Source organism: Phyllostomus discolor, chromosome 2 (assembly GCF_004126475.2).
Source record: "Phyllostomus discolor isolate MPI-MPIP mPhyDis1 chromosome 2, mPhyDis1.pri.v3, whole genome shotgun sequence".
Taxonomy (NCBI): Eukaryota; Metazoa; Chordata; class Mammalia; order Chiroptera; family Phyllostomidae; genus Phyllostomus; species Phyllostomus discolor.
Genome location: NC_040904.2, coordinates 44,044,076 through 44,065,446, shown reverse-complemented (window position 1 = coordinate 44,065,446; position 21,371 = coordinate 44,044,076). Strand labels below are relative to the sequence as shown.

General features: G+C 47.4%; 1 protein-coding gene across 3 annotated transcripts in view; it reads left to right on the top strand.

The window, feature by feature from the left end:
- ABCC5 (ATP binding cassette subfamily C member 5) overlaps positions 1-21,371 on the top strand; it is a 77,344-nt gene that overhangs the window by 43,676 nt on the left and 12,297 nt on the right. For all 3 annotated transcript variants that reach the window (XM_028504726.2, XM_036017757.1, XM_036017758.1), the window contains 14 exons: positions 852-923; positions 2,235-2,359; positions 2,477-2,549; positions 4,617-4,820; positions 5,692-5,835; positions 9,169-9,271; positions 11,581-11,765; positions 12,165-12,311; positions 12,583-12,712; positions 14,013-14,166; positions 14,258-14,386; positions 16,815-17,001; positions 18,316-18,405; positions 20,342-20,531. In XM_028504726.2, the coding sequence (XP_028360527.1) occupies positions 852-923; positions 2,235-2,359; positions 2,477-2,549; positions 4,617-4,820; positions 5,692-5,835; positions 9,169-9,271; positions 11,581-11,765; positions 12,165-12,311; positions 12,583-12,712; positions 14,013-14,166; positions 14,258-14,386; positions 16,815-17,001; positions 18,316-18,405; positions 20,342-20,531 (1,933 nt within the window). The remainder of the gene's footprint in view (positions 1-851; positions 924-2,234; positions 2,360-2,476; positions 2,550-4,616; positions 4,821-5,691; positions 5,836-9,168; positions 9,272-11,580; positions 11,766-12,164; positions 12,312-12,582; positions 12,713-14,012; positions 14,167-14,257; positions 14,387-16,814; positions 17,002-18,315; positions 18,406-20,341; positions 20,532-21,371) is intronic.

Here is a 21,371-nt window from a genome sequence, read left to right as displayed (position 1 = left end):
TCGCACGCCCCTAACTGGGGATCAGGCCCACAACCCAGGCATGTGCCCTGACTGGGAATCAAACTGCTGACTCTTTGGTTCGTAGGCCAGCACTCAATCCACTGAGCCACACCAGCCAGGGCTGGAGTCTCTGCTCTTTCTGCACCACCACTCTTCATTCCTTCCTTTGCTGTAAGACTTCATTCAGTACAAGGTTGCTAAACAGGTGGCCCTGTTAAAATCATCTGTCTGTTCTTGAGAACTTGTAACACTGCCCATGGAGAACTCATTGTTTATTTTACCTGAGGATTCTCAGTTAATCACAGGCTTGGTTTTCCATTCTTATGTGGGAATGATGGCATATTCTTCACATTCTCGGAGATGTTTTGTAGGAAAAAATGGAAGCAATAGTGCACATAGTTTTTATTGAAAATAATTTATAGGCCCTGAAGAAAAAAATCATAATAAAATAATTTTTGAGTTCTCTCTTCCAAAAACAACCAAATAAACAATAAAACAATAAAACAATAAACAATAAACAATAAACAATAAAAAAACGTGGATTACCAACAAAGTAGGAAAGGTGCTGGATCTTTTTAAAAGTGATGTGGGATACCGTAATGTGTGTGGCCTATTTAATTTTTCCCCAAACTTGCGCATCTGTTACCTTAGTGTACCTCCACAGAAACCCTACGGAGTAGGTGGCTGGCAAGGGAGAAGAGAGGTCAGTGACTTGCTTGGTGCTCAGGAAGGCAGTTTCCATTATTGATGGACTGTAATTAACGTGTTTTTCCTCGAAGAAATAGGAGGTCCCCGGAGATGAGTGGCCGGTAGTCCTTTAATGACCTCCCTCTCGCTCTGGTTTTTTCCAGGGTAAACTTGTCGGAATCTGTGGCAGTGTGGGAAGTGGAAAAACATCTCTCATTTCAGCCATTTTAGGCCAGGTAAGATTTTGTTTATTGTTCTTGGCATTTTTTGCTTCTTTCTCTGGACTCTGCTTGGGAATAGTCTCAGAGAGAATGAATTTACTTCCTGGAGAGAATCAGGAAAGGTAGAAACAAAATGAACCCTTCCTCTGCATCTCTCCTCCCCCCACCCCTCACTCTGTCCCCACCCCTTGACAGCAGAATTTGCTCTCTCCCGCTGTTGGCTTCTAGTGGGTAGGGGCCCGGCGTGCTGCTAAACGTCTTCCAATGCGTAAGACAGCCTCACAGCAAAGAATTATTTGGCCAAAATCTTAATAGTGCTAAGAAACTTTGCAATCTTTTTGACATGTTCGATCAGTCACAGCACCTTCTCCATACACTGCACAAATCTTTTTGTGTGTTCCAGTTGCATTTTTACCTTTCTTGAAATAATAAAGCATAATATGCCAAAAATGTGGCGTATCTTCTTCCATCTTCAATATGAAAATGGCTGCACAAAAATTCACCAGTGTTGATAGGCTTTTTTCAGTGCATAATGACAGCTGTCACAATACAGTCTAACAAAACTGTTTTAAATGAAGTTAAAGACAACTAAGCGTACTAGAGCCATCGTATGGGAAAAAACCTAACGAACTTTTTGGCTAACCCAGTAACAGCCCTGACCCGAGACAGATTATCACTGTCAGTCCCAAAAGGAATCCTGAATGAAGATAAAATGAGTAAATCACTTCATATCAGCTGCTGTGACTGAGAAGGTCATTCAAAGGGAATGGCTCGTCATGCACTTTCTTCATGCTGGTGGGGTGGGTTCACCATCGTTGTACAGACACTCTGAACATGAGTTGATGTCTAACTGGAATTTTTTTCCCTTTGGTCCTCATGTTTCAGTGTCAGCTGATCCAGCCAGTAGCCTGGATTAATTCTGGAGAGGAGCTGGCCTGCCCTGAAGTTGAGGCTGTAAATCCTTATAGCATCCTCCCTAGGGGATTCCGGAAAGGGCCTTCTGCCTGTGCTTCCCTTAATTAAGACAGTTTGCAATTAGGAAGGAAGGATATAAAGTAGCTTATAGGTTACTGAATGAAGTGCTGGTTCGTTCAGATCATGGGTTGTGCTGGGTTCCCATGACTTTGGTGAACCAGCGGGGAGACTTTGATTGTCTTTGCTGCTGTAGCTCTGTGGAACAAAGGTGAAGTCTGGTTTGGGGTCCAAAAAGCATCCAAGGAAATTGCCAAAATTTTCAACTTCACTGCTGTGGAATGTGGGGGGTTCTGTTGGCTTAGGGTGGTGGTTTTGCATGGTGACGCCATTGGACGGTGTCTGTCTCCTCAGATGACACTCCTGGAGGGCAGCATCGCAGCCAGTGGAACCTTCGCTTACGTGGCCCAGCAGGCCTGGATCCTCAATGCCACCCTGAGAGACAACATCCTGTTTGGGAAGGAATTTGATGAAGAAAGGCAAGGAATGTTTGCTTTCCGTGTTTCTGTCTTGGCCACGTGAGACGCAAGGCAGCCCAAGTCAGCAGGCTCTGCTCCAACCACGTCCCTGATACTGGGTCCCTTTGTGTCCTTCAGGTACAACTCTGTGCTGAACAGCTGCTGCCTGAGGCCTGACCTGGCCATTCTTCCCAACAGTGACCTGACTGAGGTATAAGCCTTGTGGTCCTGATGGGGCGTGTACTTAGCAGAGAGGATGCTGCAAGTGGGTGGCAGGGCTATGCCAGAGCCGCCTTCTATGAGTGCATCCAAATACATGGGAGAAGAGCCTACACAGTGAGAAGATTCACTTTCACTGGGACTTTATGTTGGGCAAGCATTTGTGCCTTAGGGCAGAGATATCAACACCCTGGGTTTTAAGCATGTCAGTATTTCATGTCAGGTGCATTTTTAACAAAAGCTCATTGCTGGTTCAAAGTCAATGATTTCTACACTGTTCACTTTTGAAACCATGAGTCAAGCATGTGCACATTGAGCTTCTTCCCTGAACTGCATTCTGCCAACCTGCTTACCCGGATGCAGTCTGTGGAGAGCCCTCTTCCTTTATAAAGAAAGAGGCTGCTGCCACCCTGACCGAGGTGGCTCAGTGGGTTGGGCGTCGTCCCTCCAAGGGAAAGGTTGCCCCCTGTTCAACTCCCGGTCAGGGCATACTCCTGGGTTGCAGGTTCGGTCCCTGGTCAGGGCACGTACAAAAGGCAACCTATTGCTGTTTCTCTCTCTAGTCGACATTTTTCCCCCTCTCTTTCTTCCTCCCTTTTCCTCTCTCTAAAAATAAATACAATATTTTTTTTAAAAAAAGAAGTAGAAAGAGATTGCTGCACAAACCCATCTGTGGCTCCCTGCCCTGGCGCGGTTCCCAGAGGGGTGTCTTTGGAACTAGCCTTCTGAGTCCTGAGATGTCTGCCCTGACCAGCTCCAGGAGTCTCTGGGGCTGGCGCTTTTATTCTGCTGATTGCAGTAAAATCGCTCAACCACAGTTGGTGAATGTGTTGATGAGTTCACTGCCTCTCCAGGTCAGCAATATCAGTGACTCTGGGAACTCGTTAGAAATGCAAATTACGGCCCTGGCTGGCATAGCTCAGTGGATTGAGCGCGGGCTGCGAACCAAAGTGTCGCAGGTTCGATTCCGGTCAGGGTACATGCCTGGGTTGCAGGCCATGGCCCCCAGCAACCGCACATTGATGTTTCTCTCTCTCTCTATCTCCTTCCCTTCCCTCTCTAAAAATTAAAAAAAAAAGAAAGAAAAGAAATGCAAATTACTAAGCCCCACTCCAGACCTCCTGAAACTCTAGCAGTGGGGCCCAACCACCTGTTTTGACAAGCCCGGCAGGTAATTCTGATCCCTGCCCCTGCTCAAGTTTGAAAACCTTTGAATTAGTTAAATGTTTTTTTAAGGACAAGACTTTTAAATATTACAAGGCCAGTCACCACTTGATAATTGATGTATTCGTTCCTCCATTTATCAGGGAAGAACATTTATCAGGTGCTTGCTGTGTGCCAGCAACACGTGCAGACTCTCCTGGGCACTGGGAGTGTAAACGAATAGGGCAATCACCTGCACCCTCAGAAAGCTTGCAGTTGAGAAGATGAGACACCCACATGCGAGGCACAACATAAGCTGATGAAAGAGTCCCCTTTCTTTTGAGTATGAGTGAATAAGAGGCAGAGATGTTTGGCAGAGGAGAGGATGCCAGAAGTGAACAGATACAGTACAGGAAAAGGCATGATAGCAGTCATACGTGTTCATAATATGTACAGTATTTAAAATGGCTTGGATCCCAGGGTGTGCCAGGGGATTGTCAAGGATGTTGAAAGGTGCTGGGGAAGCTGCTTTGCATACCCTGTTTGGTGGTTTAGATTCTGCCCTTCAGGACCCTTGCAGAGTTTTAAGTGAGGGTGGGGCATGGTCAGCTTTGTGTTTTGGAAAGCTCATTCTGCCCATAGAAAATGGATAGGAAAGTGGTGTCCTTGGGGAGTGGCAAGGCCAGATATAGGATTGATTAGTAACCAGGTGGTTGTGGGAGAGAAGAAGGCATCTGGGCTGATTTGTCCAGGTCCAGTGTGGGCCCTGGAGGATCAGAGTGGCCGCTCACCCAGGTGGGGAGTTCAGTAGAAGGAGCCGTTGCAGGTGGAGGAGAGGAGCAGTGACTGGGATGATCACTAAGCCCAGTTCTGGACTTGAGCTGGCAGCCTCACTGTGCTTTCTGGGCTCCTGTAGATTGGCGAGCGAGGAGCCAACCTGAGTGGTGGGCAGCGCCAAAGGATCAGCCTTGCCCGGGCCTTGTACAGTGACCGGGACATCTACATCCTGGATGACCCCCTCAGTGCCTTAGATGCTCATGTGGGCAACCACATCTTCAACAGTGCTATCCAGAAGCACCTCAAGTCCAAGACGGTTCTCTTCGTTACCCACCAATTACAGGTATGGAGCTTTCTTCCTTCCCCAGGCTACCCACAGTGGCTTGAGAAATCAGAGACAGTGTGTAGGGCTTGGTCCTTCTTGGTACCTTTGTGGTCTCCTAGAAGTTCCTGGAACCATGAGTATTTATGTACTCAGCAGAGAGCTGACTGGCCCATTGTACCAATAAAGCTTTGTTGTACCAATGCACCAGGTAGCTATCTGAATCAGAGATCCTTGGAGCGTGTTAGCTTCTACATAGAAGTCAGTAAGTAGAAGGGGTAGGCTGAAAATAGAATTTGGGTCTGAGATTGTTTGGAAAGTATTATGTTAATTTAAGTGGGAACGGTTTGGGGAAAACAAGGTCTTCTCCCCCTGTCATTCCATGACAGGCAGCTGGTTTGAAGAGCAGTTCAATAGTGTTGCCACCTGCTTTGCCTATGTTATCAGCTTTGGGGGTTAACCCCCCCATTCTGCCGCAGAAAGTCAGTAAACACACGTACTTCTGAGTGTAGTAAAAGGGGGGGAAGTTTAGTGCCAGGCTCCTGTGGCTCCACCAGTAGATTTATATCAAAAACTGGAGGAACTGCACAAACTATGTCACAAGGCGTAATAAACTAAAGGGGGTTCACAGTCTTGGTACTGTTGACATTTTGGGTCAGATAGCTCTTTGCTGTGGGGGGCTGTCCTGGGCACCCCTGGCTTCTATCCACTATGCAGCAGTGGCTCCTCACCCTCCCCCGGTTATGACAACCAGCAGTGTCTCTGGATGGTGCCAGATGTCTGCTGGGGGGCTCGATCACTTCCAAGTACAAACCGCTAGACTGAGGTCTGAGTGATTGGACTATCTGCACAAATATCAGCAACACTGTGTTATCCCTGCCCTTACCTCTAGTACCTGGCTGACTGTGACAAAGTGATCTTCATGAAAGAGGGCTGCATTACAGAAAGGGGCACCCATGAGGAACTGATGAATCTAAATGGTGACTATGCTACCATTTTTAATAACCTGTTGCTGGGAGAGACACCACCAGTTGAGGTAAGAATCACATGGCATTTGTTTGCATCTCCACTTTTCTCATCAGGGAGGCATGACCTTACTATGATGGCCGGATCACGGCTGAATTCAGTGCCTGGGTCTTACAGGCAGAGCCCTGTTCTCTGAGGACCAGACTGCTGTGCTTTGGTTTACATGCTAGTTCTGCTCCAGGAGAGCAGGGCTGTGGGGCTGGCAAGCCAAAGACTTCTGTCTCTGAGAACTCATTAATAAGGCAGTGACCGGGGAACAATGTGGGCTCTGTGTGTTGCCAGGTTAAGAAACGACCAAACCTGTAGAGAGTTTTTATGAGCTTATTTGAACCAAACCGATGACATTGCTGGGAAGTAAGATCTCAAATGCTCTGGAGAATGTCAGTTTGCAGTTTCTTTTATACATTTGGAATTAAGGAAGGAGTTTAGGGAAGATTAAATCGAGGGGGGGAAAAGCAAGGCAGAGATTAGATTACATAATAGTTAACAAGATGATGTGTTCTCTTGAGGGTAGTTGAGGTTTACCGGGGTCTGGGAAACAGGATTACTCTGGCGTTTCAAAGCTTTGTTAACCTAGATGCACAAGGACAATGGACAGGGCCGGCTTAAACCTTTTACTAAAGAAGGTATAGGCCTGGGGCACTGCTGCCCCAGAGACCTGCCCAGTTAGGAATTAGGAATTCATGTTTAGATCAGTCTGTGAGGTTCCTTTCAGTTAGATTTTTATATAGGGCCCACAGTGTGTGTGTTGTTCAATCATAGTTTCGTTCCAAAGACTCCATCAATCCCGATCGAAGCGTACGAAGCTCCTTTTATAATAAACAAGTGACTAAGGAGCCAGGAAAGAGAATTAGACATCGTATGCATTTGAAAACGACCGTGGTGTCCTGGCTGCGGACTCGGCCCTCACGAATAAACAAGGGTTGTGTCCCAGTTACGGGAGTAGGCACACCACAGGTGTCATCCTAGTCAGTCACTTGAACAGAGCTCTGCAGCAGAATAGGGTCGACCATGCCTCACTTCTACAGCGGGGGAAATGGAAGCTCAGAAAAGTTGAGCAGCCTGCTAGTGTTAAATAGCGAACTTCGACCCAGTAAATCTGAAGATTTAATTGGCTTTATTGAGTGATTAGTGAATGGGGCAGCAACCTAACTAGCAACCTAGAAGATGCTCCCAGGAGTGGTACACAAGGGAAGGTTTCCACAGGCAGAAAGAGGATGGGACGAGGAGATTTAAAAGAATGGATTATTTCGGGCAAGGTTCATTTTCCCTTAGGGGAAGGCAGAGGGTCTTATCAGGCATTTTACCTTACTAATGTCGATCAGGAAATTCCAGACTGAGTGGTTTAAAATGGCACTCCTAGGAGAGGATGGAACTGCACTTAGGTTAGGTACCAAGTCCTGGTGTGGCTTAGCAAAAGTGACTCCATTTTGGCCGTTTCTTTTTAACACTATCAAGGGCACTTTGACTCGAAAGTGCTCTCTCTGCCACACTACCCTGCCCGCTGTGACCACACAGAGAGATGGCAGTTTTCCATGGCTTTACTCCTGGCTCTGAGTTAGGCAGACACGTGGGCATGCTTCCTTAGAGTTAGCCAAGGAGCTTGTTCTTCCTTCTTGCCAGCCTGCTCTCCCATGAACTCCTTATTCTGTGGTCACCCTGGGTCCTAGGGGTACACTCGGGCTGGGCCAGAAGCTTTTTCTTAGCTACCAGGTCATTTTGATGTCTGAGAGGGATAAAAGTAGGAGGTTATTGGGGTCTTTTCTGGGAGTCCTTGGGTGTTATCCTGTCGGATTTCAGGTACAGTACAACTGGCTGTTCAGGACTGATTTGCTCTTGGCCCTTTGGAGGAACTCAGATATTCCAGGTGGCATCAGTGACTTCCACAGAGACACCCTGATGCAGATTTGGGTTTATGGTTGCTCCCTGTGACCTCAGAGTACCCTCCCTGTTAGGTCTCCTCACTGTAGATGTGGAGGGGAAATGAGAGGAAGAGAAGCTAAAATGCAAAATGTCCACAGGACAGTAGACGTTGAGAGTCAATGAGCTGTAGTGGAGGAGCATACTTTTAGTTTGTCCCTAAACTCTCCTGAGTTTCCGTTTCCTCACTTTAAAAAGGGGATGGGACCTGCCTCTTAGATTTGTTGCATCAGTTAAATGAAACATGTAATGTCCTTACTCTAGTGAGTGGTCAGCAAATGGTAACTTTCTTTTCAGACAGTGCATTTATTCATGTATGGCAGTAAATATAGAATTTAGAGTCCCGACTTGTGTTCTAGGTGTGGCTCTAAATTTTATACATCTTGTGACTTTTTTCACTGTCAGTTTAAAAAGTCTAGCTGGAGAGCATCCCGGGGTCATGAGGGTGACTGTGGCATAGAATGCAATGTAGTGAACTACATTAAGAGAATTTTCTGTATGAAGATATAAGAGGAACCTAGGAGAACATTAAATAGTTCCCAGTCTCTCAGGTTCCATTTGATGAATGCCCACTAAGTCCCTCTGTGCCCTGTTAGAGGAAGTTCTGGGTATTAGGCCCTGTGTGGGTTATAACCTTGAATGAGACATCATCCCTGCCCCTGCCACCCTCTGAGGGACTCACGGGCTCCTAGGGAAGACCAGGGTGCTGTGCTCTTGTACCAGGTCACATTTATAGCAACTGTGCTGTCGACAGAATACTACTAACAAATTGCCTAGACAGTTCGGAGTTGCCTCAGGGAGGGTGTAAGATTTGAATCTGGGAGTACCTGTGACTGCCTTGGGACACGGGGAGGGTCATTCCCAGTGAAGAACCAGTGTGGACAAAGGAACAGAAGTGGGAAGTCACAGCGATATGAGGAATGGCGGGAAGTCAGCATGGCATCGGAGGAGGAGCCTGGGAAGGGGAGAGGAACTTGCAGGTAGGCTGGGGCTGGAATGCGGAGGTCTCACAAAGCCAGACTGGGGAGTTGGAGGGTGTCTTGTGGTGGCAGTGGGGCATGGTTGGCTCTCTGACTTTATTCGGTGATGTGGGGATCAGACACGGGAGGAATGGAAATGACCCCGCCTTAACCCTTTGGACAAGTAGGAGTGGATGAGGATGGAAAAGCTACTGTTGTGTTTGGAGTCTGGGGCTTCTGTGACTTCGGGAAGAGCAATGTCAACAGGGCAGGAACCCAGACCTCAAAGACCGAAGGAGTTGAGGACGTACAAGAAGGAAGTATAGGTGGCCCTTTTAAGAAGTTGGGTGTATCTCTCTTCAGTAATAGCAGCAGCTTGATAGATGATCCTCTAGTATATCTGTAGACATTTGTCTGAATGGCTATGTCATAACTGGAGACCCTTTTTTTAAAAAAAATATTAGATTAATTCCAAAAAGGAAACTGGTGGCTCACAGAAGAAATCACAAGACAAGGGTCCTAAAACCGGATCGGTAAAGAAGGAGAAAGCCGTGAAGCCAGAGGAAGGTAATGACCTTTTCTGAGATTTTAGATTTGTCATTACAGCGTGTCGGCAGTTACGCCATGTGTGATTCATGATGTTCGATTGCATTGTGTGTTGTAGAGTGTCTGGCCTCACATTCCTGCAGTAACAGAATTCTTACATAATATAAGGAGACCGAGAGGCACCTTCTGTTTGCTTAAACAGACGAAGGCGATAAGAAAGCCTTTTGATCCTATCTCCTCCCATGCAGGGTAGGGCAGGTGCGGGTAATGGTAGCTGAGTCACCTGCGTATGCGCAAACTGGATGGTGGGCAGAGGTATACCCTTCCTTCCTGTGATTCACCTCCGCTCTTTACAAGTCAGTGCCAACTGAGGCAGAGGTGTTCCAGCCCCACGGGTGCCTGTGTGCTCAGCAGCTCCCTGTTAGAATGGTACACTCCTCAGAGATTGCCTCAGAGCCATGGGAAAGGGTGACACCTAGGGCTTTTCCCGCCTGCCTTCCCTGTGCACAATCCTGGTCTGTCAGCACTTTATCTATCAACTGGAACAAGTCTTGGGAGAAAGAAAAGTGATTTACCACCAGTATTTTCACTGTGGTGAATTTTAATCTGCAAGTCAGTTTTTTACCTTCTCTCCCCTCAAAAGAATGCAGTCCTGTTTTGTTTTGTTTTTAGGGTTTTTTTTTCAACTTTATTTTTCATTGTAGTCTTTCCCTTTACCATTTAGTCCCCTGACCACCCCCACCCCCAGCCCCCCCACAGTCCTGTTTTGAAGTTCTCTTTCTATTGTGTCACCTCCTCACCTGAGGCTTGGAATCTGAGATCTGAAGTATTTGAGGTTTTGAATCCTGGGTTTGCCACCGTTTTCACTGCTTTGGTCTTAAAACTGCAACAGGTGTTTGGTGTTAGGAGTTGAGCTTCCTCATTTACCATTCCCTGCCTCTTTTCTTTCTTTTAATAAACCAGATTTCAATTTTGAACTCAGGTGTGACTTAAGATAGCTTATTCACATACACACTGAGCAAACATAGCACACAGTGGAGACAGCTGTCGGTTCCTGCCAGAGGCAGTATAAAAAAACAATATCCATAGAGAATATTTGTTCATATCTACACAGCCACTCAACCTGGACACTTGCAACTGTTAAAGTGCCCCTGGACTGTGTGGCCTGTTCCAAGGCAGTTAGTGGTGTGCGATGAGAAGGAAGAGGTCTGCTGTTGGGCCCTTTCTCTGTGGTCTCGCCTCAGCATCAGTCACCTGGCCATACCTGGGAGCCCCCTGCAGCCGTTCCCGAGTCCCGGAATCGTTCCTCTCCTCCTGCGAGTGTGCCTCCTGAGGCTCCACCCCATGGCCACAACCCTGGTGCGGCCTTCATCACCCCCGCCCAGTGTCCCAGCTGTTTGCACCGTGCTGACAGCTGGGAGATAGAGTGGAAAATGGGACCAACCAGCTCACCTTCCTGCACGGAGTCTTTCGGTGGCCTCCTCCCATTTTCAAAGCAGTGTTTTCTAATCTTTTTCCTGATGTGGCACATGGAGAAAATGACATGTGTGGGACACTGGGATGCACAGAGGAGGCAGCTGTCTGCTGCAGGTGACTAGACCGGCTATCCCAGGCCTATCTCGTCCAATAGCTGGTGGGGGGGGGGGGGGTCAACTCTCCACACAACTGTAGCCCATTCTCCTGAGACGTTCTTGCCTGAGGGGTAATGTTCAGATACCTCTGGCCACAGCCTGCCCAGTCGGCCCCATCCCTTGCCACTCCAAGGGCACACATCCTGTTCTAGCCTCGCCGGCTCTGTTGTCTGTCCTTGCTGTCTGGCTGTCTCCCCAGCTCTCTGCCGTGTTCACGTTATCTCCTCTGCCCCTTGTTTCCCCACCTGGTTGACTCTCACTGACCTTCGAGGGGCAGTATATACTACATTTAAAGGCTTCCCTGACACCTCCCTGCTCACCACCCAAGTAGGTTAGATATACCTCCTGGATGTTCCCTGCTGCCCTGCATATTGCTCTGGCCTTGCATTGAATGCATTTTAGTAGCATTATGTGCTTATTGAGCCGTAATGGACTGTGGAAGGATCCTCAGGTGGATCTCAAGGGCGGGACCTGATCTTACTCCTCCTTACTGCTCCAGGGCCTCATCCTGGGCCTGTTTATAGGGGTGCTTAGTAAATGTTGAATGAATGAATGAACGAATGAATGTGCTGATAAAGAGGACAAAATTCCAATCTGTGAAACTAGAAACTCTCTTTGATTTTGCTCTTTTGTAGGTGACTTAATTTTGGAAAAGTAGCTTTTTCCTTCTGAGTTTGTGTTTCTTTCTTTCTCACCTAGGGCAGCTGGTGCAAGTGGAAGAGAAGGGGCAGGGTTCGGTGCCATGGTCAGTGTATGGCGTCTACATCCAGGCTGCTGGGGGCCCCTTGGCTTTCCTGTTCATTATATCCCTTTTCATGTTGAACGTGGGCAGTACCGCCTTCAGCAACTGGTGGCTGAGTTACTGGATCAAGGAAGGAAGTGGGGTAAGTTTATTTGTTAGTGGGAAAATTATATGTCGAAGAATACAGCCATCTGTCCATATTCCCTGGCCATGCTTAAGGAAACTAGTTTTCGATTAAAAGACACACTGAATGAGGGTCACCCAGGATGAAAAAGATGAGTCCCTAATATAACCTCACAAGACACTTGCTCCCTGACCAACTCAAGAAGTGGTAGAGCTGATCAGTAGCACACCTGTGGGCCGCCTGCCCTTAACTCCATTAAAAAGAGAGAGAAGGAGGAGGGCAAAGCTCTCCTAGTGTTTGCTGCACCAGGTCCCAGAGCGATTATCCTGCTCCCTCCCCTTGAGCTGAGAAAGGCCGTGAGTGGGGTTCTTGGCAGTCCTTAGGAGCCCCACCTCACCGAGCTGTGCCTCCAAACAGAACACCACAGTGACTCACGGGAACAAGACTGTTGTGAGCAACAGCATGAAGGACAACCCTCACATGCAGTACTATGCCAGCGTCTACGCCCTCTCCATGGCTGTCATGCTGGTCCTGAAAGCCGTCCGAGGAGTGGTCTTTGTCAAGGTATGCGGTAATGGCTTCTGCTCCTCTGCATCCTGGTGAGAGGTCTCTCTCGGGTTTATTCGGAAGAGGGGAGCCCCTTTGGGGCATGACGGCCTTCTCTGAAATGACCTGTATCCCATTAGCCTCAGCATTTTTTTAATAGCTACCACCTTCCTCCATGGCCATCGGGCCTTGTCCAGTTTGGGGAGTGGGTGTCCTGTGGAGGAGGAGCCGAGCCTGCACATGTCCCCGGGCCTCGGGCCCCTTGGTCACTTTGCTCTCTGTTCCTTAGGGCACACTGCGAGCCTCCTCCCGGCTCCACGATGAGCTTTTCCGAAGGATCCTTCGAAGCCCTATGAAGTTTTTTGACACTACCCCCACCGGGAGGATTCTCAACAGGTTTTCCAGAGACATGGATGAAGGTATTTCTCACCACTTGCTCGCTGTACCCTCCGGCCTTCTCGGTGGCATTCCTGGATAAGCACATCTGTCCACCTGAGATTTCGAGAGCACAGTGGCTGCTGGTGTCTGTCCCAGGAACACTGTGGTCTGGGCATTTCCCCCAGGATGCAACTTAAATTCAGGCAGAGGACCCATCTGATTTTTCTCCTTTCATCTAAGTTTTCATTCAATCTTATTTAACCAGCAAACAAATTCAGAAGATTAAGTTAGTACAAAGGCTTTGGACCAGGGGCATCTGAGATTTCAAAACATATATTTATTTTGGGCGTAGTTCATTGCTTTCTGGACACCTACAGCCTCTGGCAGATTTTCTGGGTGCGGCAGGGCTGTGCCAGCACCAGAACCTAGATACTTCCCAGAGCCCAGACTATCAGTAATGCCACCTGCCATTATTGAGGGCTGACTGTGTGCTGGATGTTCTGCATGCCTTTCCCAGTCCTTACAGTAACCCTGTGCGGCGGGTGGGTATCATTTCACCCACTGAACACATGAGGAAGCGGATGTGTAGAAAGGATAAATAATTTGCCCAAGATCACACAGCTGTTAGATAACAAAGCTGGGCATGGAGCCCAGATCTTTTTGACCCCAGAGCTAATATTTTTACTGCACTGTGCTGCCCCCACTGGAGTTCACTCCAGATGTTGGTAAGCAGTGCAAAGCCATGGCCACAGGGAGCAAAGCCGTCACTGGTACACAGAACTGATGCGTGACGTGGTTCCGTTTCTGCTCAGCAGACATGCACACACACAAACAAATTGAGAAAAGGCTGAAATTTAAAAGTCAGTGATAGTGGTACATCTTTGATTTGCATGAAAATACCCCGATTCCCTCCCCTCCAAAAAATGGTAGGAAGAGGAGATAGCCAAAAAGGAGATGAGGAAAATGTGGATAACAAAATGTTTGCATTTCTACACTCTTTTCACTTTTGTGTATGTTTCAAACTTCCCATGATGTTGGTTTTGGTAAGAGTAAAGATGATGCATATGTTACTTTGTAAAGAGGAAAGTGTTTAAAGGGATTGGGCAGCACAGTGAACCCAAGACAGGGCACAGGGGAAAAAGAATACTTAAATTTTCTTGGGACAGGAAAAATCAGGGCAGCCAGGTTTCTAGATTTTTCTTTGGTCAGACTGTTTAGAAGACAACACATAAATTTCAGATAGGATTTTGGGGAGTGTCTTCCATTTTTACATCTCCGGTTCTGCTTTCCTTGTCTGCGGAGCCCCACAGCCTGACCCTTGTTTCTTTACGGTGTCCCCAGTCGACGTGCGGCTGCCCTTTCAGGCGGAGATGTTCATCCAGAACGTCATCCTGGTGTTCTTCTGTGTTGGAATGATCGCAGGGGTTTTCCCGTGGTTCCTGGTGGCCGTGGCGCCCCTCATCATCCTCTTTGCAGTTCTGCACATAGTGTCCAGGTAAAGAGGAAGGGTTCATGTCCTCCAGCGCAGAGAGGATGGCGCCGGAGTTGCTCTCTGCCCTCTGACTCAGAACACGTTCTCTCTCCAGGGTCCTGATTCGAGAGCTGAAGCGTCTGGACAATATCACGCAGTCCCCTTTCCTGTCCCACATCACCTCCAGCGTGCAGGGCCTCGCCACCATCCACGCCTACAACAAAGGGCACGAGTTTCTGCACAGGTTAGTCGGTCAGGATGGGGAATTACCAAGCTCATTACTAAGAGTACTAGTGATTTACTGATCTCTGATTAAAATCCACTTGCTTGGTGGAACTCCCTTCTGAGCAGATGAGAAGACAAAGACACAGATGTGGAGTCTATTGGCTTTCGGTCCTTACTGGCCATAGTTGATGGAGTTTTGCTTTTTTTAGAACACCAAAAGATAATCACTGATATTAGACTGACATTTTATGTAGTTGTTGAATATTGTTTATACGAGCCATGTAGGTGCCTGGATAGTTATTGTGGAGATTTGTACTAACAAGGGATTGGAACTAACTTAAAGTCCTTCAGCGGAGGACTGGATGCAGAAGCTGCGGTAGCCCTGACTGGTGTGGCTCAGTGGTTTGGGCGTTGTCTTGCGAACCGGAAGTTCTCCTGCCTGTCTGTTTCTCGGCCTGGGTTGCAGGCCAGGTCTCTGGGGGTGTGTGAGAGGCAACCATAGATGCTTCTCTCCCTCTTTCTCCCTTCCTTCCCTTCTCTCTAAAAATGAAATAAAACCTTTAAGAAGAAGAAGAAGTAGCTATGGTGTACTCATGGAGTGAAATGTTATGTGGCCCTTAAAAAACATGAGGCAGTTCTAAAGCCATTGACATAGAATGACCTTAAGATACATTAGTGAGAGAACAAGGTACGATGTGTGTACATGCTCTCCTTCCTTTTAAGTGTACTAAAAAGGAGGGTTTGTATATATAATATTTAAGTGTGGGTTTGTACATGTGATATTTAGAATATCTCCAAAAGGATACGTAAGAAACTAATATTGGCCAAAAAGTCTGTATGGTTTTTTCCATAAAATAAAAGACACATTTTTCATTTTTACCAATAACTTTGTTGATTTGGATATTTCGAGTATGTCAGCTGTCTCCTGTGTGGTAGGACGTGGATTGTTCTCAATTAATGTCTCAATTTGATCATTATTTTCAGCTGCTCCACCTGACCATGGAGCATCGTCCAGTGAGAAATCTCCAGCACAAAACTCTGCAAACCACTTTTGACACATTTGATCAGTCACAGCAGCTTCTCCATACACTGCACAAGTCTTTTTTGCATTTCAGTTGCATTTTTACCTTTCTTGAAATAATAAAGCATAATACACTGAAAATGTTTTTTCCATCAGTATTAAAATGGCTACACAGAAATTCACCAGTTTTGATAAGTTTTTTTTTAAAAATGCACACTGATGTGACAGCTGTCACAATACAATCTAACAAAACTGTTTCGAATGAAGTTAAAGACAACTAAGTGCTACTAGAGCCATTGTCTGGGAAAAAACAAAGGAACTTTTTGGCCTACCCAATAGCTGCAGCTCGGGGAGGAACTGGGTAGCTGGAGAATGGGGAGGAGAAAAACTGACTTTTCATGGTGAAACTTCTATACTTTTAAGTAGTCCATCCTATTCATATACTGTCTATTCCAAAATGTAAGTGATTAATTTTTAAAAGAAAATCTAGAGTAAAAAGATTAGGTTAAACAACTCAGAAAAATAATCTTAACTTTCAGTGAAAAAGATTAAAATAACTGTGTGTGTGTGTGCACACACATGTACATTAAGTGCTTTGGGAAAAGTGCTGGAAAGAAATGCAGCCGGGTATTAAGTCATTTTAACTGATAAGATTACTGGACTTTTGCATTTTCCCCTTCTTGGTCTCATTTTATAATTTTCTCTAAAGAGCACATACCTTCTGCTAAGGAAGAAGTGTGATTTTTTTTTAATCACAAGCGAAGCACACTTGTCTGGAAAGACTTCCTGCCCTGGGCTCCCAGTTGTGTGTGGCCCCGCTGGGGTCTGACCTGCTCTCTCGGACCCCTGAGATAGCAGTGCCTCCCCCATCACCGGCAGAGCTTGTCTGCATCTTTTTGGTCTGGTTTAGCTCCTGGCTCTGTGTCCCATGGCCCTGGCACATGGGTGCTGCTCTGCCCAGCAATGCTGTGTCAGCAAGCAACTTCCACTTTACCCTATCTGATCTGAGAGCTTCCTTTTCCTGGCCTTGGGCTGTTTCTGCTGTTTGCCTTTGTAGCCTCTCTTTCTTTGAGAAAATGACCCCTGACCGAAGACATTTTTCTGACATTGAGCACAGCTTCTTTATTTGGTCTCGTTCCTCCATGCTTTTCCTATGCTGTTACAATAGATAGTTTTCCCTTTTCCCTGACCATCTTTAATGTGCTTCTTTGAAAGGGTAAAACTAGAAAACCCATGTCCTCCTGCATGTGGAGCGTGGAATACTCTGCATTCTTGAAGTTTCCACATCACTCTCCTAGCGACAGACAGGAAGTACTTAAGTATTAGCGCCCCCCACCCTGTCCATTATTCACCAGAGCTTTGACGTCATCCATGACCAGGGTCGGGTGGTAGTTCACTTGCTGTTTTTGTTCTGCCTTCCTCGCAGGTACCAGGAGCTACTGGATAACAACCAAAGTCCTTTCTTCCTGTTCACCTGCGCGATGCGGTGGCTGGCTGTGCGGCTCGACCTGATCAGCATCGCCCTGATCACCACCACCGGGCTGATGATCGTCCTCATGCACGGGCACATTCCCCCGGCCTACGCCGGGCTTGCCATCTCTTACGCTGTCCAGGTCAGTCTCTGGGAACGGGACTTCACCTTCGCTCCCTCGAGTCTTTCCTGTATTGGCCTGGGAGAGGCATGGCAGGGGCCTCTGCCCCGAGCTACCACTTAACCTCTGTTTCCTAGAGCATCTCACTTTGACAGGTACCACTGGGCGTGGCTTGGGCGGGAGGATGGGAGAGAAGGTGGAGTGGTATATAGGAATAAAGGGATTTAAGTTTGTTGCATGTGCTTAAGAAATAAGTGCTGTTTTCTTCACAAAGGTGATTTTGCAAGTAGTCTTTTAATTACAAGTTTCTGTTTTCACCATCCTGCCATCTCTGGCTTCTTTATTGTCTTCTAAGATATACTGTCTCCTCAGTGTGCTTCTTAGATGCAAGTTATGTTCAGGCTCCTGCTTTTCTTGACGCTGTTACATATGTCCTTAGGGATGGTCCTTAGGGATGGTTTAAGGTTTTTAGCTCAAAGAACAACTAGGCACATGAGCTCTGACTAGGTATTTGAAGATATTAAGGAATTACTATTAATTTTTTAGATGTCATCATCATATTGAATAATGCTATTGTGATTATATTTTAGAAAGATACAAGCTGGAATATTCATGGATGAAGTGATAGAATATCTGGGATTTGCTTCCAAATAAAACAGAGGGTGGGGTGGCATAAATGACACAATATTATCTGTGAGTTGACAGTTTTTTTAAGATGTATGTTTGGTACATTGGTGTTTATAATACAGTCCTCTCTCCTCTTGTATAAGTTTGTCGTTTTTTCCATATGGAAAAGATAAACAAAGCAGTAGTCAGAGGAAACCTGAGAAGAGACACGCATCTTCCCAGATTTCCAAACCAAGGGTCTGTCGCATCCTGCAGACTTGCCGGATGGGCAGTCTCAGAGTCCTCAGGCTGAAGCGCACGTAGGCTCTGTGCACACACTCTGCCCAGCCCACCTCTCTTAGTTGACTTTCCTGGAAGCGTGTATCTCTATCTGTTGTGGCTCCCGTGGCAGGTGCGGGTACAAGTATGAGGCTACAGAAACCTGTTGGTGGACCTGTAAAGATGGATGGAAAGCCTTTGGCATGGGGAAGTTAGAGCCAGCTGTACCGCAGTGCCACCTGCACTCACAGAGAACTACAGATGACTGGGGGCAGTAGGCATTGTCTTTGCTGTTTACAGAAGGACTCTGCTCCTAAAACCAGAAGCTGTTTGTGCCCAGTTAGTTCTTATGATTCAGTTGTGGTCCCCTAGGTGGAAGAGGTTTTCCAGCGTTGGCCTGGCATGTGTTGATAATGACCTCTGTCTTGGATTTTTGTTTTCTCTCGTCAGTTAACGGGGCTGTTCCAGTTCACCGTCAGACTGGCAACTGAGACAGAAGCTCGCTTCACCTCAGTGGAGAGGATCAACCACTACATCCAGGTCAGACTGCAACAGGCCTTTGCGCTGCCCTCTCACCCTTCACGGAGTCATTTTACTCTTTTGCTGCCTCAGGTGGATGTGCAGGGAGGAGGCATGTCTTCTTTGCCTTCTCTTAGCCCACAGGAGAGGGTCAGCAGTCTCTCCAGCCTGCAGGGATAAAGGAGAGAATTAGCATAAGAGTTTCTAAATAATTTGTGAATTGTGTGATTAAGAACTCTTTGTTCCTCAGCTAATTTCCAAAATGTTCCAAACCTTGTTAGTTCAGTTAAGCCGACCAATGTAACATTTTTCTCACGCTGTGTAAAACTGTGTATTGTGTGCGTGTCAGCCCGGTTCACTTGTTAACCAGACACAGCCTCAGGGCTTGCTGTTGCTCTTGAGGCAGAGGCAGACGTGGGCCTCTCTCTGGAGATGGTCCGGGCGCAGCAGGTCTGGGTGGGACCCTGGCTGCTGAAGTTTTAACAGCTTCACAGCTAATTCTAAACCACACTCGTAGTTTAAAAACCAGTTAATTTAGTTGATACTGAGATTACTTAGCTCTTCCCACCTTCCCCTAATAACCCTGCTGTCTTGCCATGGGGCAGCATCTTGCTAGTGTCCTTGTTGGTACTCTGAAAGCAGTTTTCTGCAGAGGGAAGCAGTGTCATGAGAAGTTAGGATTCTCCAATTTAACTCAGTTCTTAGGTGTTACCTACCTCGTGAACTGCCCAGAGACGTTATCAGCATTTATATTATTGTTTACATGGGAAGAATACAATCCAAGTTCCACGTACTTCACTTACAAGCATACTGCTGAAAAACTGCCCTTCCAGTTAAGAACCAGTATATTGTGTGTACTGCATTTTCTAGCAGAGACATGCTTCACTGACTTGCTTTGATAGCAAATCTCATTATCTTGTTAGCTATAGGATATTTCTGAAACTTACAGATGATTATTCTGAAAAAGAATGGCACACAGTGATAAATATATCTGCTAATAGCTGCTCCTTATATTTATACATTAGCCTCTTTGCCCAGTGCTCTGGTCTGCGGAGGATTCGTGGGTGTATATACGAATACGTAGTGTTTGCTTTAGTACCGCAGCTGCTGAGAGTCTCTTGCTGGGGAGGTCAGGGTGAGGGGTCGTCAGCCGTAGTACAGCGTCAACCCTGCACCAACCCCTGTGCATCCCCAACCTGGATGCCTGTCCCAGCACAAGTCCTTCCAGCCTGGAGTTTTAGACTTTCGGCTCTTCCCGCCAGAGCACTGCAGTCTTTGGCCCTTTCTTCCCCAGAAGGCTATGAGCCCCATGACTAGTTGCCAGAAAGTTTTACAACAATGCTCGGTTTGAGTGTTGATAACAAAAATTACATAGAACTCTAAAGCTGAACTGGCTTCCCAAGATAGTCTGACCCAGTCCCACCGTCTGCAGATGAGAATCTAAGACCTAGAATTGGGATCAGAGTCTGTGTCTCCTGGATTGACTGAGATATGTCAGAATGCCAGGATCTGATTAAAAGTTCCATCAATGGTACTTTTCTTTGGGTTTAGGCCAATGGCTTCCTAATGGGGGGATCCTGTCGTGAGTGGACTATTTTCAAAGAATTCCAGCACAAAATGCTGGGTTGAAGAGGAATAGAAGGCCTCACGCTGCCCATCCTTGGCCTCCCAGGCTGTTTTGTGGAAGAATTCCTTAAGACAGAAGGCAGTTTCAAAGTCTCTGCACTGCCCCAGCGGCTGCGTAGTAGTTAGCCACTGTAAACCATTGAGCTCTGTCTCTATCTCAGCACTCACTGCCGGTGGCAGGGGCGGGGGTGGGGGGGGGGGCGTCTTTCACAGCAAGGGGCCAGGGCTACAGCTGCTTCTGTGTGGGGCTGTGGCTGCGCTGGTCTGCTTCTCTATGACAAAGCCCCCAGAACCTGTGGTGGGCCTGAACTGGCCGCTTCTGTCTCCCCAGACTCTCTCTTTGGAAGCACCTGCCAGAATCAAGAACAAGGCTCCCCCTGCTGACTGGCCCCAGGAAGGAGAGGTGACCTTTGAGAATGCAGAGATGAGGTACCAAGAAAATCTGCCTCTGGTCCTGAAGAAAGTGTCCTTCACCATCAAACCTAAGGAGAAGATCGGCATCGTGGGGCGGACGGGATCCGGTAAGGGCACTCCAAGGCCTCTCTGGCAAGACTTCTGCACCTGTCGGAGTTAGTGACTATCTCATCCCTTCAGACCAGTCCCCTGCTGATGAGCGATGAGTGTCTCAGGCCTCACCGAAACCACTGTTCTAGGGTTATTTTCAGCCCTGCCCTTCTAACATTCAGTGCTTCTTGCAGTCATAAAAGTACACACTCTCACCGCAGAACACGTGGAACACGCGGCAAAGCTGCGAAGGGGAAAGGCACCCACAACCCCACTGCCCGGAGGTCCTGGCTGTGGGCGTGCCAGCGGCTGTCCTCTGGGCGCGTCCTGGCAGCAGGGGCACTCACAAAAATGAGGTCCTTCTGCACTCACTGTTTCACGGCCTGCCTTTAAAACCACCAACCCTTGTCCACGTCAGTTAATGTTCTCAGACACGGTTTCTCTGCAGCGTGACAGGAAATTCTATTTCGTGGACCTCTGTAATTCATACTTAGTAAGTCCCAGCCGGAGGGCGCTGAGGGCGGCTCGCTGCGCGGAGGGGCGCTGCAGTGAGCGTCCTGGTTTCCGTGCACTCAGAGCGTGTGGGGTCTGCGTGACGTGCCGCCAGTGCAGCCACCCGTCTGTCAGAGGCCAGCACGGCTCCAAATAAGGGACCACTTTCCTTCAAAGGCAGAAATTAGTTCCTTGGGTCCCACTCAGCTGCAAAGAACTAGCAGACAGGCCTTTGTTTTAGGCATTTTACTTCATTCTGACTCTTAGCAGTGTGCTGTGCGATCCCCTTGGGTTCCTAGGGTCAAGACTTCAGTAATTTAATCCCTTCCTTCTTTTTGTCCTGGACAGGGCTTCAGAGACTGAGT